Genomic DNA, 17,604 nt, shown 5'->3' with positions numbered 1-17,604 from the left:
TTCAAGGCAGACTGCATGGCCCTTGGGTTTCCAGATTGTGAGAGATGGCGGGAGATGAGCAAAACTGAACGACCCAAAGAGGCCAAGAAACATGCAGCTAGAGGAGCAAAGGACCTGGGCCCAGACCTGTTAGCCAGGTGCTTGTGATTGGAGCTGGGCTGGAGTCCCCAGGTGCCACTGGTGCTGATACTTAAATGAGCTCATTGTGGCTTGTTTACTAACTACATGAGCTTAACTCCAGGATGCAGCCTGGGAATTAGATGCTATTGTCTGAGCCAAGGAAGCTACCTCAAACTCCCGGGCTCAAACAATCTTCCTGCCTCAGCCTCTCGCGTAGCTTGGACTACAGCGTGTGCCACCATGACTGGCTAATTTTTCTCTTTTTTGTAAAGACGGGGTCTCGCTTTTGTTCAGGCTGGTCTTGAACTCCTGACCTCTAGTAATCCTCCTACCTCAGCCTCCCAAAGTGCTGAGATTACCGGCATGAGCCACTGCGCCTGGCCTCAGTGCATTCCTTTAACTGACTTTTCAGATGTTAAACCAACCGTATGTTCCTGGAATAAATCCCACTCAGTGATGGTGTTTAATCCTTTTTATAAGTTGTTAGATTAGTTTTGTAATATTTCGTTGAAGCTTTCTTTGTATTTATGAGAGATATTAATCTAGAGTTTCCTGTGATGTCTTTGCCTGGTTTTGGTGTAAGGATAACACTGACCTTAGGGAATGAGTTGGGAAATGTTCCTCCTTTTCTGCTTTCTGAAAAAAGTTTGTATATGATTGGTATTTTTCCTTCCTTAAATATTTTATAGAATTTGCCAGTGAAGTCATTTGTACCTGAGCTTTTCTTTGTGGAAAAGATTTTTTTTTTTTAGCATAAAGTCGTTCTTAATATTTCCTTATAAAATTTTTGACTTCTATAGGCTCAGTTGTCATGATGATGACATTTTTCCCTCCTGATATGGGTAATTTTGTCTTTTCTCTCTTTTCTGGGTATTTATTAAAAGAACTTTTTAAATTGTATAATTACGTTTAGAGCAACTTTATTCATAACAAGCAAAAGCTTAAAACAACCCAAATTCTGTTGGTAGAAGAATGAATAAACAACCGGACATAGAATGAAATGCTACCAGCAATTTTAAACAAATAAGAAACAACCTGCTGATACGGACAACAACATGGAAAATCTCACAGACACGATATGGAGAAGAATCCAGACATTAAAGTGTACATATTATATGAGTCCATGTATATGAGAATCAGAGAAAATAAAATAAAACTTACCTATGCTGATAGAAGTCAAAATAGAAGTTGCTTATTGAGGAATGAGAATTGACGGGAAAAGTGCACAAAGGAAATTTCTGGGGAAATAGAAATAGTCCATATGGTGAGTAGGGTGTTGGTTACACCCATGTGTACACTTGTCAGAATTCACTGAATTGTACACGTAAGGTATGTGCAGTGAGTAAATATTACCTCAGTTGTATATATACATACATGTATATGTAGGTATGTATGTATAATCATGTGTCGCTTAATGATGGCTGTGTCCTGAGGATTGTGTCATTATGTGATTTCGTCATTGAGGGAACATCATAGAGTGCACTTACGCAAGCGTAGATGGACTAGTACACTACATACCTAGGCTATGGAGTGTAGCCCTGTATAACATGTTACTGTCCTGAATACAATTGTAACACAATGCTAAATATTTGTGTATCTAAACATAGAAAAAGTACAGTAAAAATACAGTATGATAATCTTATGGCACCACTGTTGTATTAATATATTGGGTCTTGTCTGTCATTGACTGCAACTTTGTTATAAGGTGCATGACTTTTTATATATAATAAGAGGCAAAATGTTAGCAATTGATGAATCTAGGTAAAATGTATATGAATGTTCATTGGACTATTCTCAACTTTTCTGTAAGTTTCATGTTTTTCAAAATGAAATTTTTAGAAATTTAAAATAAAATGGACATGTAATTTTTAGAAAAAAGTGCAGCCACAGCTCTCCTGGAGTTGAATGTAAATCTTTTTTCTTTTTCTTTTTTTTTAGAGATGGGGTCTTGCTGTATTGCCTGCTCTGGTGTTGAACTCCTGGGCTCAAGTGATCCTCCTGCCTCACCCTCCCGAACATCTAGGACTACAGGTATGCACCACCAAGACTGGCTTGAATGTAAATCTTAGAGAGATTTTTTTTTTTAGAGACCATCAACAGAATTTCATGGCTCTGAAAAAACGAGCTGCTTCAGAGACAGAATGGCTTGAACACTGCAGCTCCCAGTGCAGACTGAGAGCAGAGGTGACAGCTAGGGGGGTGGATTGTTAGAGACTCAATGTGATAAAGCAAACATGGTAAAATGTGAACTGTAAAATCTGGGTGCTGGATACAAGCCGCATACGTCACCCAGAGAAAGTTCCTTGCAAGAACGGGGCTGCTCGTTCCTGAAACCCACCCCCACCCCTGAGCCGGCGCCAGCAGAAAGTCTGGACCCAGGAAGAGACATCACGTAAACCGAGGTGCAATGCCCTGGTTAGGGAGTCCAACAGAGGTGGTCATCCTAGCCCAGTGCCACGTGGTTGGACACTGAGGCTCAGGGTGGAAGTGACATTCCCAGGGTCACACAAAGCATATCAGGGAGAGCCTAGGCCCTCGGGCGTCTCATCTTGTGCCTTATCCACTCAGCTCCTCCTCTTCTGGCTCGTGACCCTGCCATCACCGTGGACCTATCTTGCCATGAGCCAGGGCCACCAGGGACCCTCAAAAGTTGCTCCACCCTGATCCCCAAAATATATTTTCCTCCCACCTGTCCCAAGTGCCAGGCATCATCGCTATTATGGGACAACTACTCATGTTTGTCATCAAAACCCAGGGGTAGGAAGTGGGCATTTTATTACCCGGCACAGAGCAGAGCTGTGGAAATTGAACTCAGGAAGATCAAGATGTGAATGAACGCACCGGGGGTGTGAGGGCAGAGATCATTGATTGGCTGGGGTGCACCTCAGACAAGTCCCACACTGAGCCCCAGTTTCCTCATCTACGGAATGGGCGTCCCATCTGCTACTACACAGCTGTTGTGACAATGAGATGAACTCGCACACGTGAACACGGTTTGTAAGCACTGTAAGAAGAGGTCGCTGTCATTAAGCATGGCTGGGACCCGGATGTGGTAAGTTTGAGGTTGCCGAGTTATCCGTTTGAGGGAGGCCCTGGGTATGGGCAGGAGACCCACAGCCCCAGGTCACCTTCGTGGTCCTTGTGGCTGGCCTCAGCCCACCCCCAACACCCATGATGACATCCACAGCCCATCGGTGTCCTCCCAGGAAAGCCAAGCCCACCTGCATCTCAGCCGCGTCCCCATGGAGTCAACACCCAGCTCTGAGGGGCGCTGGCCCAGGGGCCGCAGTGACACAAGCTGCAGAGGGCAGAAGCAGTTGGTTTGCCAGGTGGGCCTTGGGCACGGCTGAATAACCTTCCGTCTGCCCTGAGAGGAATGCGGACATTCGCCTGTGGCCTGGGGGACAGTCTTTTATTTTCTAAGAAATGTGGGCCGGGTGCAGATCTGCTGCGGCTTCTCCTGGTGGGATCATGTGGGCCGCAGCCAGGCCGGGACATCATGGCCGTCTGCTGCCCTCCTGCTACGCGCCTGTTTGTCTGGAGGCAGACTCCTTCCCAGCAGGACTGGAGTCAGCCAAGGGCATCACGTGCTCCGGTCCCCGCCTGCCTCGCCCCTCCTGGCGCAGTCACGTGGGGGAGGGTGGGGGGCACTGCCCAGCAGGCTGTCCTGTCCCAAGGTACCCCCTTCCTCCCGCAGGAGCGGCCCCAGCCCATTTCCCCATGAGCCCTGGTGGCACCTGTCTGGTGTGCGGTTACCTCTCCTCCATGTTTAATTCATGGCTGGGGGTTGGGAGGAGCTTCCCAGGAAAGGAAAGAACTCCCCTGGGGTCTTGCCCGGGCCCTGCCCACCTAAGAGCACATACCTGAGGCCCCAGGGCCCGGGGCTGGGGCGTGGAAACCACCGATGGGCTCCGAGGGCACTGTCCCAGCCAGGGCACAGCCATCGGTCACTAATCCGCAGCCCTGGAATGTCCTCGGGCCAATCAGCAGGGTCTCTGGGGGCTCCCCAAGGGCACTAATAATCCTGGAATGATTAGCAGGGGCCACGGGGTCAGTGCGCACTGCTCCGCCTGCTGTCGGTGGGGCGGGCTGGCCAGGCCGAGGCTGGAGCCGGCGGGCAGCCCCAGGAGCTGTCTGTCTCTTTTGATGCCAGTGCCGACGGGAGGCTGTTTGGACACACCGATTACTTACTCACCAGCCTCCCTCTTTTGTCTGCCAGCTCAGTCTGACTCCTCGAGATTGTGAATAGCTCCATCCAGCCTGGGAAGCGAGCTGGACGGCTGAGCCAGCCTGTGCCTGGAGCGCCTGACAGGCCCATGCGGCGGCCGGAGCCCTCCCCCGAGCTGGGGGGCCTCCTGCCTGTGCTCCTGGCTCTCCTTGGCATCGCCTGGGCAGAGGTGTGGGTGCCCCAGCTGCAGGAGCAGGCTCCCATGCCCGGAGGTAAGGGACATGTGGGCGAAGCGGTTGTGAACCCTGCAGAGGGGGGGCTAGGCGACTTGGAGGCCGAGGCCTGGGCCGTGCTGTTGTGACTTAATGCGGGAACCCTCAGAACCATGGTGGACTGGGGCTGGGGCTGGGGAGGAGGAAGGAGGAAGGGGCGGGCCCAGCGCTGGGGTCAAGGAGGAAAACTGACCACAACCTGCAGCTGGGCCCAGAAGCGCCTCAGTGGCCAAGCAGAGCCCCGGGCAAGGGCCGCTGCCCTCCCCACGCCCCGGCCGGCCTCAGCCCCCACCCCAAGCCCGGCTGCTCTACCCAGGCTTCCTTCTCCATCTCTGCACCCCGTGCCCTCCCCACACCCAGCACCCTCCTGTCCCGGCCTAGGTCTTGTTTCCTAAGGGGGCCTGCAGCCTCACCCGCCCTGGCTCAGGCTCAGGTTCCCCTCTCGCAGCCTGACCTCCTCTCTCTACCCCCAGCCTTGAGCAGGAAGGAGAGTTTCTTGCTCCTCTCCCTGCACAACCGCCTGCGCAGCCGGGTCCACCCCCCTGCGGCCAACATGCGGAGAATGGTGAGTGCCTCAGCCCAGCTCTGCTCTGCCAGGGGGGCAGCCGGAGGGACAGGCCCCAGAGGAGGGCTCAGGCACAGCCAGTCACCTTGCCCACCGGAGAGACTGTGGCCCTGGTTCCTGGGGCTGTGTGGCTTCTTCTCCCCAGGGGACCCTCAGTGCAGGAGGTCTGACCCCTCTGTTCACACAGGCCTGAAGGGCAGGCCTCGGGCCTTCCCTGGCATCCTGTTGCCATGGAGACCAGGAGACATGGAAGGAGACAGTCCCTTCCTCCAGGGAAAAGGAGTTTCCCCAGGAGTCCAGCAGGATGGTGGAGGGGTAGGGTGGGGGGGGGGGGGGCAGAGATCTTCCTGGGCTTATCTGAGCTGCCAGGCGGGGCCTCTCCCAAGCCCCCTGCTCACTCACTGTTCACGTTTCACAACAGGAGCAGGTGTGGGGAGGTGGCATTTCCCACCACCCCACCTGGGGCTGCGGGGTTGGCTGTCCTCAGGGGGCTCAGAGATGCTGCCCCCCAGTCTGGGACCCAGCAGCCACAGCCCACGGAGCAGGGGCAGGCCCAGGTGGGGGCGGGCAGGGTTCCCCATGGCTGCCTCCCATGAACTCCTCCTAGGCGGGCGGTGACCTTGAGAGCTCTGGGGTCAGTTTCCCAGGAGGTGGGGGTGGGGAGGCGGGGGTATGGGGGAGATGTCACTTCTCCCCCTTTCCCGGCCCTGAGTGGCTCTGCCAATCTGCAGGCCCAGCCCCTGGGCAGCCAGGGCTTTCCCAGCATTGACACCCAGTGGTGGGTGTTCCTGCCTGGGACCCTGCAGGTGCTGTGGTCAGAGGGCTGGCAGGTGGCACCGTTTTCAGGGCCTTTTATGGAAGTCCTGGAAAGCCACATTTTAGTAAAAGGTACAAGTGGAGCCCACCCCTCAGCCCCCCTCCCACCTCGGCCCTGGGCTCCCCTTCTTTGTGCGCACTGGAGACTGGTGGGCGGGCCCTGTCCCCTGCTCCCGCTGCAGCCCTGTCAGAGGCAGAATCCCAGGGGACATCCGCCCAAGGCCAGGCCTGCTGGGGCCACCCTGAGTGGCACCTTCCCCCCTGCATCTGTTCTGTCCTCACAGCTGTGCTCTCCTGCATCGTCCCCATTTCACACATGAGGACGTTGAGTCTCATGGGCATTAAGTAACCACTGGGGGTCACGTGGCTGGACCAGGGAGTGGGGTGAGGGAGCAGTGAGGCCTGCTCCAGAGAACTCTCCAAAGCCAGGAGATGTCTCACACCCTGTTTCCACACTGTACCTCTACTTACTCCAAGGCGGGGGTAGGGGTGCCAAGAAAACCGGCCAGAGGGGCATGGCCACCGCAGGAGGGCAGCTTGGCTGGGTGGGAGCCGCTGAGCCTCTCTGACAATGGCCAGAACACAGAGCCAGTTGGGAAGGCTTGGGCACCGCTTACCTGATAGGAAAGGACAGCGGAAGCTGATCCCACTGCCTGTGCAGAGCCTCCGGTGCCCACGCCGGGACGCAGAGAGAGGAGGCTCCGTCCTCAGAGGAGCCGAGCTCTGGGTCGGGTGTCAGGCACCGCTGTGCTTTCCCAGCGCACCTGGGAGAGCTCCCAGTGGGTCCTGCCTGACCTTTCCTGGCCCCGGCTTAGTGAGAGAGACCAGCTCAGAGCATTAGGTGTGCAAGCAGGACTCCTTATCCAGTGCTCTCCTCTCCACATGACCTGGCAGGCACCTCCTGGTTGCTTGTAGACAGTGGAGGAGTTGAATCATTGAGGCCCGGCCCAGCAGTCCCCTCCTTTACCCAAAGGCCTCCCGCTGACACCTCTGTCTGTGCCACCCCCAGGACTGGAGTGACAGCTTGGCCAGACTGGCTCAAGCCAGGGCAGCCCTCTGTGGCACCCCGGCCCCGGGGCTGGCGTCTGCCCTGCAGGTGGGCTGGAACGAGCAGCTGCAGCCGGCAGGCTTGGCGTCCTTTGTCGAAGTGGTCAGCCTGTGGTTCGCAGAGGGGCAGCAGTACAGCCACACCGCAGCCGAGTGTGCCCACAACGCCACCTGCGCCCACTACACTCAGGTGAGTGTGTTGCAGGTGAGGCCAAGATACAGGCTCCCAGGCCCCTGAGGCCAGCCGGGTCATCTCAGAAAAGGCTACGGTTTGTCCTAACTTTTTGGGATTCCTTTTCTTCCAATTTGTTTAATTTTACTTTTTTCAATCTTAAATATGAGTTATTTAAGACATAAATTTAGAAATGGACCCCCTCTTACCCACTACCGAGATTTAGAAGATGTTGCTAAGCTAAAGCCCCACTCTTCCCTTTCCTCCCTGTCCCTGCCCGGAGGGAACCTTCCTGAAGTTCAGGTACATCACTTCCAAGCAGGTTTCTTTCTTTTTTTTCTTCATTCAACAAATATTTGTCAACTGCCTTCTACGTACCTGGCACTCTTTTGGTGCTAAGGTATAGCACCGAAAAACAAGCCAAATCCCAAGCAGGTTTTAATATTTTATTACACGTATAAGTGTTTTTTATACCTTTTCCACTTGTGCAAGTGAGTTGTGATTTTAAATCTTACATAAATGTTCTCTCTCTGTGTCTCCTTTTGAAACTTTATCATTCCAGACCACATATAAGATTTACTTCCATTGATCCACATAGGCACGGGGGATTCATGTTGACTGTAAGGATATGGACGGGCTTCTAGGTTATTTCCGCTTTTTTATCATTACAAGCCATACCGTGGCACACAGACCCTTTTCAGGTCCTCTTGTGCGTGTGTGTCCAGAGTTTCTCTAGGAGAGACTCGGAAGAGGAATAGTTTGTCACAGAGAACACGCACCTACAAGCATGTGTTGCCAAAGCCATCACAGCAGCTGTACAGACCAGCAAACCAGTTCCCACTTCCCGGCATCATCCGGCTCCTTGATTTCTGCCAGAATCCAGGGTGTAAAAACCTCACTCTGTTTTCAGTTTCATTTCCCTGATTACCTGTGAGACTGAGCACATTTCCCCCCCACTAATTACCTGTTCATATCCCTTGCCCATTTTTGTAACACAGTTTGTCCTTTTCTTATTAATGTGTAGGCATCCTTTCGGTATACTTTTTGATGGTCCTATGGTTTGCAGGTACTTTTTCTAGCATACAGCTTGTGCTTTTATGTTACCTTTTATTGTGTAGAAGATTTTGATATTAATGTAATCCATTTTATCAGTCTTTTCCTTTATAGTTCATCCTTTTTGTTGTACCACGTTGGAGGAATCCTTTTCTACCCTAATATCAGAAAGATTTTTTTTTCTATATTTTCTTCCAAGGTTTAAAGGTTCTCATATTGAGGTCATTTAGCCACCTGGAATGTTTGTGCATGCTGTGACACAGGACTTAAGGTTATCTTTTTCCATATGAGCACTTTTTATTGAGTCCTTTCCCAGCTGATTCATGATGCCACCAGAGTCATATGCTAAGTTCATATATATCCACACAGGGCTGTTACTGAGCTCTCTGTTCTGTTCTGTTGGTCTTTTCGTTTGTCCCTGCACAAACTGTGTTTAAATTATCATGGTTTTAGAAAAAGCTTTGACAGGACAATTCCCTATGTGATTATTATTGTTCAAAAATGTCTAGTCATGGTTCTTGATTCTTTCCTATGAATTTAACAAATAGCCTCTATCAGGTTACAGACATTTCCTTCTTCTTTTTTTTTTTTTTTTTTTTGAGATAGGGTCTTGCTCTGTCGCCTGGGCTGGAGTGCAGTGGTGTCATCACAGCTCACTGCAGCCTCCAACCCCTGGGCTCAGTGACCTTCCTGCCTCAGCCTCCTAATAGCTGTGACTACTGGTGTCTGCCACCATGCCCAGCCTTTGTTAAACAATGTCTGTGTTTGATGAAATGCTTTTTTCATATCTATTGAAATAATGTTACATTTTTTTTAAAACTGTTAAAGTGATGAAATACATGATCACTTCCGTGTGTGTGTGTGTGTGTGTGTGTGTGTGAGAGAGAGAGAGAGAGAGAGAGTGAGAAAGCTGTTACATGACACCAGATCTTCCTGGTCACATAATTTAAATGTTTTATTATACAAAATTTCAAACATATACAAAGTGGTCCGAATGGTATAGTGAATCCTCAGGTATCCATCCATCATCCAGCTTCAACAATGATCAACTCATGGTTTCATGTATATCCTCACCTATTTCCCTCTCCTCTCACGTTATTACTATTATTATTATTATTTCTAGAGATAGGGTCTCACTGTTTTGCCCAGGCTGGACTCCATTTTATCTATAAATAATTAAATATATCTCTCTAAAAGATGGCTCTTTTAAAGAAACATAATCACAGCACCAATATTAATGTATATTTTTAAATGTTAACCCTTCCTGCCTTCCTACTTGCAGGGCTGTAATTCAGCTATATACCATATGCTGTAATAGTTACTCAAATGCTAAAGTACTTATGAATTAGTAAATAGTTGCCACCCTAAATTGCAGAACGTACCTGTCTAGCCTCTTCCCTGGGACCCCTTTCCCACAATCTAGAATCAAAGGGTTAATGCCTGGCACAGTAGTGGGTCTGTCTCCACGCCCCTCTCCTGTGCCAATCAGCAGCACCCATGCCTTACTGGTTGTTAAATATTTTGAAATGTCTGCCCATTTGGCATGTCATGTGATGTGAAATAATGTGATGTGTGTGTGTGTGTGTGTGTGTGTGTGTTGTGTCGTATTTTAAATTCATTGCTGGAATTAATGTGCTAAATGTTACTGGTAATGAAATTGACCTTTAATTTTCTTTTCTCCTACTGCCCTTAGCTGGGTTATAGAAATGCTGTACTGACCTCAGGAAGTGAGTTGGAATCTTTGCCTCATTTTCTAGTCTCTGGAATAATTTCTGTGTTATTTGCTATAAGTCTATGAAATTGTTTGAGTCTTGTTCTGTTTTTTGTTTGTGTATGTGCACATGTGAATGGATTTGTAACTACTGATTCAACTTTTTGGAAATGGTTATAGATCATTTAAAGTTTTGTATTTCTTCTTGAGACAGTTTTTCCAAGTTCTGTTTTCTAGGGAATTGTCCATTTTATGTTTTCCAATTTATTGGTGATAATTGCTCATTACTTAACAAGAGATTTAAACTAGAATTAAGCATAGATTTTAAAAAATATTTACTCTATAGCTGTTCTTTTTAAATTCCCAATATTGTTTATTTGTACCTTCGCTCTTTAATTCTTTAGCAATATTCACAAAGTTTTGTCTATTTTATTAGTCTTTTCAACAAATCAGCTATTTGCTTTTGTTCTCTGTTTTTCCTTTATTCTTAATTTTATTAAGTTCTGCTCTTATTTTTTCTTCTATTTTAATGTACTCCATTCTTTTTTATCTCTTTGATGTGGATTCTTAACTCATTAATTTTAAATCTGTTTCTGTTTCTACCATGTACATTTAAAGCTATGAATTTCCCTCTAAACTACTTTAGCTGCATCCCATAAGTTTTGGTATTTAGTGTTTTCATTGTTATTTAGAGCTATTTCCTATTGCCAGTAATGATATTGTTTTTTATTTTGAAGTGTATATTTAAGTCTCCAAACTATGTTTTCTTCTTTACTTACTTCTAAATTATTTACTTTAAATTTCATTACATTGAGTTCATAGAATGTGGCCTATAGAATGTTGATTCTTTGGTATTGTTGAAACTTACTTTGTGGTCTATGTGGGGTCTCACTTTGTGATTTGCAAAAGTTCTGTAGATTCTTAAAAAGAATGCATACTCTCTAATCGTTGGATACAGGTATATAACTGCATGCTCACCTCTCCCTGCCACAACCCAGTCTCATACTTGTCTGGCTACCAGAGAGTTTGCTTCCTTGTTCTTATGTGTTGACCACTTGTGCTGTTTCCAAATTGTGACCGATTCTAAGACTTTAAATCTAAGTTTAAAGGTCTGTATCCATTAGCTTTTGCTGCATGACACACCACCCCAAAATTTAGCAGCTTTTGATTTTGCAGGTCAACCATCTGGGTTGGGCTCTGCTGGGAGGTTCTCTGGTCCTGGCTGGGCCCATTCATGCAGCTGTAGTCAGCTAGTGGGTTAGCTGGGAGCTGGCTGTGTAGAATAGCCCCAAGTAGCTCATCTTGCCCTGTGAGTCTTTCAGCCTCCACCATGCTATCCTGAACTTGTTTGTGTGGTGGCTGCACATGGTTCTATGAGACTGAGTGGAAGTTGCAAGATCCGATGAGACCAGATTAAAAATCAGTCCAGTATCATTTCTGCTGCAGTCTATTGGAAAACACAAGTCACAAGGCCAGCCAGATTCAAGGGGTGGGGAAAGAAAGAGACACCTCCTCTTACTGCAAAGAGCTGCAAAGTCATGTAGCAAGAAGGGTTATGGTCATTTTGCAGTCACAGGGCCCTTGATGTCCAAGTCTCTCTCCACCCATCCACAATCTCCCCTCCCTTCAGGTTTGCTGGCCCCGCCCCCTCCACTTAGAAAGCCTTCCTAGGCTGTTCCCACCCGTCCTATAGCCCTGCCTAGGACAGCCCCCGCTCCTGAGGCCCCCAAGGAGGTGAGGGAGCTGTCTCTGCCTGGACTGTGGCAAAAGCTATGTCCCCCTCCCCAGGGCCAGTCCATGATAGGGTTTCTGAGCGACTTTGTCTCCTACAGCTCGTGTGGGCCACCTCCAGCCAGCTGGGCTGTGGGCGGCATCTGTGCTCTGTGGGCCAGGCAGCCGTGGAAGCCTTTGTCTGTGCCTACTCCCCTGGGTAAGCCCCCATGACGGCAGCTGCCCTGCTACTCCTGCTGGGCTGTCTGGGAGGTGGGGAGGGATGCTTTCACCCATGGTGACATGCCCACCCACGCACCTGGAGGCCTTTACCCCTTGGTGGGAGGGGGAAGAAGCAGAAAGGGAGACGGTGAAGGTTCTGGCCATGCAGATGTGCCTACCCAGAAGCACGACCCTAGTTTGGGGAATTACCCAGGACTAGTTTGGAGGTCTTTTGTTTCCTAGGGAATGTCCCCATCTTGTCCAGCTCCCTGACCTCCCTAGTGGGGCCAGAGGAGTTGACGGGCCCCTGGGGCAGGCAGCAAGGCCCACCCCACCTTGCGTAAGGCCAGGCCCTTGCAGACCCTTGGCACTTGCTCTCACAGAGGCAACTGGGAGGTCAACGGGAAGACAATCGTCCCTTATAAGAAGGGCGCCTGGTGTTCGCTCTGCACAGCCAGTGTCTCGGGCTGCTTCAAAGCCTGGGACCACGCAGGGGGGCTCTGTGGTGAGTGCCCCACCCGCCTGCCTCCTCCTGGCGCAGCAGGCACACAAGGTCTTGGCCTGGTGATCCTGGGGTGGGTGGTAGCTTCCTGAGGGGCTGTCCAGGAAGCCCTGGACCTCAGCACCCAGGGAGGCTCCCTCCTCATCTGACCAGAGGTCCCCAGGAACCCATGTCGCATGAGCTGCCGGAACCACGGACATCTAAACGTCAGCACCTGCCACTGCCACTGTCCCCCTGGCTACACGGGCAGATACTGCCAAGGTGAGAGGCACTGGAGTTCCAGATCACGACTGCCCGGAGCACCCGGTGCGTGAGCAGGCAGCCCCCTAGGGGTGAGGAGGGAGGCCGAGACGCGGGGCTGTTACACTTACTGAGAGTGCTTTCGGGGAGTCTCGCGTGTGTTAGGGGGTGCTGACCATGTACGTACTTAGTGTGCACACTGCATTTATGGAGCACCAACTGTCTGCCAGACCCTGAGCTGTGCAGGGGATTCAAAGCAGAATCAGATTTGGCCCCCTGGGCTCTGGGATGGTGGGAGGAGGATAGAGTCAGGAACCAGAAGTCAGTTTTTCCCCCACCGCACCCTGCTCTGTGACCATGGGCAGGTCACCTCCCAAACCCCAATTTGCCTCTTTTACAACGGGGATCAAACCGAAGACACCAAGCGTGGCAGCAGCTGGAAGCCCTGATGGGTTCTGTCTCTGAGAGGGGTGTTCTTGCTGTGGTTGGCATTTCTGCATGTTCGCGGCCTGTGTGGGGCAGCGTGGTGTCCAGGTGGCTGGGGGCTGAGCGCTCTGCCCTCCTGCCCTGCCCTGGCAGTGCGGTGCAGCGTGCGGTGCGTGCACGGCCGGTTCCGGGAGGAGGAGTGCTCCTGCGTCTGCGATGTGGGCTACGGGGGAGCCCAGTGTGCCAGTGAGTGCTGTCCCCAGGCCCCCTTCGGGGGGGTGCCAGCTCCCAGGAGCCCACTGTGTGCATCTCCTCCCAACCCCTCAGTCAGTGACGTCACATTTGTAGCTCAAAGTTGACCACAGTGGAAGGAATTACACCACAAATTGGCAAATACTATAAACTGTGGATTTTGGGGGACGGGGGAAGAGCAAGAGAGATTTCCTCTTTACACAGCTGCCAGCACACCACTGCCCCCACCCACGCTCCAGTTTGGAGCAGGTGGCCGGAGGAAGGGACACTTTGGGCGCAGCTCCCTGGCAGGGCGGGAGAGGGTGACAATTCTGAGGTCGGCACCCACTAACTAAGCCCCCCCCCCCAGCCAAGGTGCACTTTCCCTTCCACACCTGCGACCTGAGGATCGATGGAGACTGCTTCGTGGTGTCTTCAGAGGCGGACACCTACTACGGAGCCAAGCTGAAATGCCAGGTGACGGCTGTCCCCTGCCTTCCCCGGAGCCCCCAGGGTCTCAAGTGAGGGTCTTAATGGAGGGACCCTGGACTGACAGCTGGCTCCTTCGACTTCTCTGACCTCATACCCTTCATTAGCATAAGGCAGGTCACCGACTCAGAGGTTCATGGGAGCTGGGAGGTCACTTAATGCCCTGAGGGACCCAGAGACGAGGCCTACACCCAACCTCTATCCAAGGGAGCTGACCGACTCGGCTCCAGCTATGGGTCGCCATGCAGGAATTTGAGTTCAGCGTGGCCAGAACTCGGGGATTTGAGAGAACCAGAGATCCAGATTTTCGCTGGCATCTCTCAGCGTATCAATGCTGGCGGTCAGTTTGAATGTGTGTAGGACACTGTGCAGGCGAAACAAAACCTTTCTGGGGGCAGGACCCTGCTGGGGCCTCTGGGCTGTCAGTTGTGCTCAGAGAGAGGAGAAGCAGTCCGGGGAGCCTAGGGGGGACCCCTATTCTTAGAGGCAGGAGGCTGTCAGGGCCAGGGGTGACAACAGCCCTGCTAGCACACACATTTGGCATCCAGAGTCATGGGGAGTGGGTGGCAGGAGGGGCCGGCATGAGCTCCGGGGGCCCTGCCAGTCCAGCGTGACTGGGGTGGGGGTTACAGAGAAAAGGTGGGATGCTGGTCCAGATCGAGAGCCAGAAAGTACAGGACATCCTCGCCTTCTACCTGGGCCGCCTGGAGACCACCAATGAGGTGACTGACAGCGACTTCGAGACCAGGAACTTCTGGATTGGTGAGTGCCTGGCTGGTTGGGGGTGTGGCTGGTGTGGGGTCTCGATGCCTCATGTTGCTCCAGGAATCATGGGCCATGGCAGCCCAGAGCCGGGACAGCAGATGGCAAGGGTGTGGCAAAGGCCTGGTGCCTAGGTTGGGGCCAGTAGCTGGGCTGCCCACCCCTTCCTCGTGGAGAGGGCCAAGGGGGAAGACCCAGCAGGGGGCCGGCAGTGCTGGGAGCAGGGGCTGGAAGGGGCCCAGGGGTCTCAGGTGGGGGTAACCCGAGCTCCCCCGGCCCAGGGCTCACCTACAAGACCGCCAAGGACTCCTTCCGCTGGACCACCGGGGAGCACCAGGCCTTCACGAGTTTTGCCTTCGGGCAGCCTGACAACCAGGGGTGAGTATGGGGTGCCCTCCCCCCAGGCTTCAGCCTCCACTGAAGAGCCCCCTCCCCAGCCCGATGCCTGGCTGGGCCCTCTGAGGCCTGGGCCTTGCCTGGTGCCCACGGCCAGGAAAGTCTGGGCACAGCTGGGGTGGGCACAGTGCTGAGGTGAGGGAGATGGAAATCAGAAGGCCTGTCACCTAAGGACAGGGTCCCCAAGAAGGTTCCATCCATCTACCCGTCCCCACCGTCCCCCAGTGTGTCTCCAGCCTCCATGTATCGTCCCTTCACCCCCCACCGTCTCCCATTCCCCTGCTCTGCCTGCATCAGTCCCCTGGCTCTGGCATTCCGTAGCTGTCCCCCCACCCGCATCCTTTCCACACACAGCCACTGGCCACCCTGTACTGAGGACCTTTTGGTCAAGTGGTCTTCAAAGCCCAGGAATGCCCAGGGCGGGGGTGGAGGTGGCCAGGCTATGTGGCTGCCAAGGGCTCCAGCTCTCTCAGCCGGCCCTCCTTGCCCAGAGCCTGGAGGAAGTCCAGCCCTGGTTGGCTCCCAGGCACACCTTCTGCTTGCTGGGAGGGAAGGACACCAGCCTGTCTCTTCCAGGTGCCCAGTGCCCACACTGGCTGCTGTGGCAGAGTGTGCAGGGGGGCGGGCGGAACTGTTATCCAGGCAGCACTCTGGGGCAGGGATGGGGGCTCAGGGAGGGTCTGGCTCCCAGTGGCCCCCGCTGCAAGTGGATGGGGTGGAGGGTTTAAGCCTCTCCCGACTCCCAATTTCATTCCTCCACCCCGTGTACCCGACATCCTGGCCCAGCAGGTTTGGCAACTGTGTGGAGCTGCAGGCATCAGCCGCCTTCAACTGGAACGACCAGCGCTGCAAAACCCGGAACCGTTACATCTGCCAGTTTGGTGAGGGCCTTCCCAGGACTCCCCACGACTCCCTTCTCTGATCCCTGTCCCCTGGGGTACTGCTAGCCCATTGTGGGGTGCTAGGATATCTAGGTCACAGGTCTGGAGTGTATCTGAGCACACAGGGCCACTGAGGATGCTCTGCTGGGGACCTTGTACCTGTGAGTCCCTGTGGCCCAGCCAGAAACGACAGGCCCAGCATCACGCAGCAGGTCCACACAGAGGCAGGACCGGGACTGAAGCCTGGCGGGGGATTTCTCTAATGACCCTCTACACCTACCACGAAAGCTGCTCCCTGGGTCCCTGTCATGTTCTCTGTGTTCCCGGATTTCCTGGAGCCCAGTGAACCATGCTGGAGGGCAGCACCAGCTCCCAGCAGCCCCTACTAGAAGGGTCTAGGCTCTACATGGGACCACGGCCATGGGAACTTCCAGACCGAGTGCAGCCAGGTCCCCATCCCAGGACTGCCTGAGCTGCCACCAATGCCCAATCCCTTCTGCTTCCTTTCCAGCTCGGGAGCACATTTCCCGGTGGGACCCAGGGCCCTGAGGCCTGGCCAGGCAGCTCCCCTGCCAGCCCCTGGGTGTACCTGCTCCGCTTGCCCATCTGCCCACCTGTCTGGAACAAGGGCCAGGCTGGGACCACGTGCCCAATGTCCGAAGAGGTCTCAGACCTGCGCGATGCAGGAAGTTGGGCAGAGGGTGGCAGGGAGGCCAGCGAGGGATGGGGAGGGCGTGCTAGAGGAGCCCGGAGCCCCTCAGCCTGCTTTCTATTGGGAAGATGGGCTTCAGGTAGGCACTGAAGCAGAAGCCAGAGCCAGTGGTCAGAAGAGACTGCTCTCCCGGTTCCTGGCCAGCTGCAGCCCACAAAGGAGTAAACTCAGTTATGAATCAGCTGGACTTGGAAATGGAATGCTTGTTTTGAAGGGGAATTTAGATGACTCAGGATGATCCTGGGAAGACCTGAGGCTTCACTGCGGTTGCCCTTACCCACCTAGTCCCTTTCCTGGTCACCCTCATGATCCAGGTGACCCTCTGGACGTTTTCAGGCTCTCCAGTAAGGTGGAAGACCAGACTCTGCCTCAGTGAGGGGTCTTTCTTCCATCAGTTTCCATGGCTGGGCCCCAGGTGGGTGGTGTAGAAACTGCTCTGAATGTCTGGGAAGCGGTGTGTGTGTGTCTAGTCTCCACTGGTGGGGTGCTCTGACATATCAGGGCTGGTGGCACAGTCAGAAACTGCAGAGTCCCACTCCCTTGGCCATTCTTAAACATGGCTGAACTTACATGTGTCAGACACGTAATAAACATTTGACATCTGTTAATTCACTGAAACCCTCCCACTTCTTCATTGACAAGGGAATACTACCCCTATTTTACAGTTGAAGCAGTGGAGGCACAGAGAGATTGAGTAACTTGCCCAAGATCACACAGCTGGGAATCACACTCAGTCAGTCTGGCTATCATTTAATCTTTCCATTTTCTTTTGCTGGTTCAGCCTGTTCAATCAGGAGCCTACAGGAAGCTCTTTGTGCCCCGGCTTAGAGCGCGGGAACACGCAGGGTGTCCACACAGATGCCCCCTACTATCTCCACCACCCCCAAAGGAGGGAGCCAGACACTTGTGGCAGGGCTGAGCCACAGGCCTCTGCTTCAGGCATTTGCCCAAGGTCACCTGCGAGGACCCGGCCTCAGGCTTCTGGGCTGGCTTGCTCACTCACCCCTGCCCCCCACCGCTCCGGGTGGAGGCGCCCTGCTCTCCCGCCTTGGTCCCGTGTGTAAGCGGCAGGCAGGCATCCGGCCGCAACTCCTTCGGGACGCGGGACA

The 17,604-nt window shown here is 52.8% G+C and overlaps 1 protein-coding gene across 3 annotated transcripts; it reads left to right on the top strand.

The window, feature by feature from the left end:
* The first annotated feature begins 3,162 nt into the window (after positions 1-3,162).
* Positions 3,163-17,010, top strand: LOC138373948 (C-type lectin domain family 18 member A). 3 transcript variants are annotated; one of them, XM_069456614.1, is made up of 14 exons: positions 3,163-3,172; positions 3,308-3,449; positions 4,340-4,560; positions 5,034-5,125; positions 6,951-7,178; positions 11,757-11,854; positions 12,240-12,361; positions 12,512-12,619; positions 13,178-13,270; positions 13,626-13,732; positions 14,377-14,506; positions 14,788-14,884; positions 15,692-15,783; positions 16,295-17,010. In XM_069456614.1, the coding sequence occupies exons 3-14, from the start codon at positions 4,437-4,439 to the stop codon at positions 16,330-16,332; spliced, it is 1,329 nt and encodes a 442-aa protein (XP_069312715.1). In that variant the 5' UTR covers positions 3,163-3,172; positions 3,308-3,449; positions 4,340-4,436; the 3' UTR covers positions 16,333-17,010. The 3 variants fall into 3 exon arrangements, with proteins under 3 accessions (XP_069312715.1, XP_069312716.1, XP_069312717.1); XM_069456615.1 differs by lacking the exons at positions 3,163-3,172; positions 3,308-3,449; positions 6,951-7,178 and adding an exon at positions 3,941-4,066 and having other exon boundaries at positions 4,319-4,560; XM_069456616.1 differs by lacking the exons at positions 3,163-3,172; positions 3,308-3,449 and having other exon boundaries at positions 4,259-4,560.
* The last annotated feature ends 594 nt before the right edge of the window (positions 17,011-17,604 follow it).

The sequence above is a fragment of the Eulemur rufifrons genome, chromosome 23, assembly GCF_041146395.1.
Source record: "Eulemur rufifrons isolate Redbay chromosome 23, OSU_ERuf_1, whole genome shotgun sequence".
In the NCBI taxonomy this organism is placed as follows: Eukaryota; Metazoa; Chordata; class Mammalia; order Primates; family Lemuridae; genus Eulemur; species Eulemur rufifrons.
This window is presented reverse-complemented; position numbering and strand designations above follow the sequence as displayed.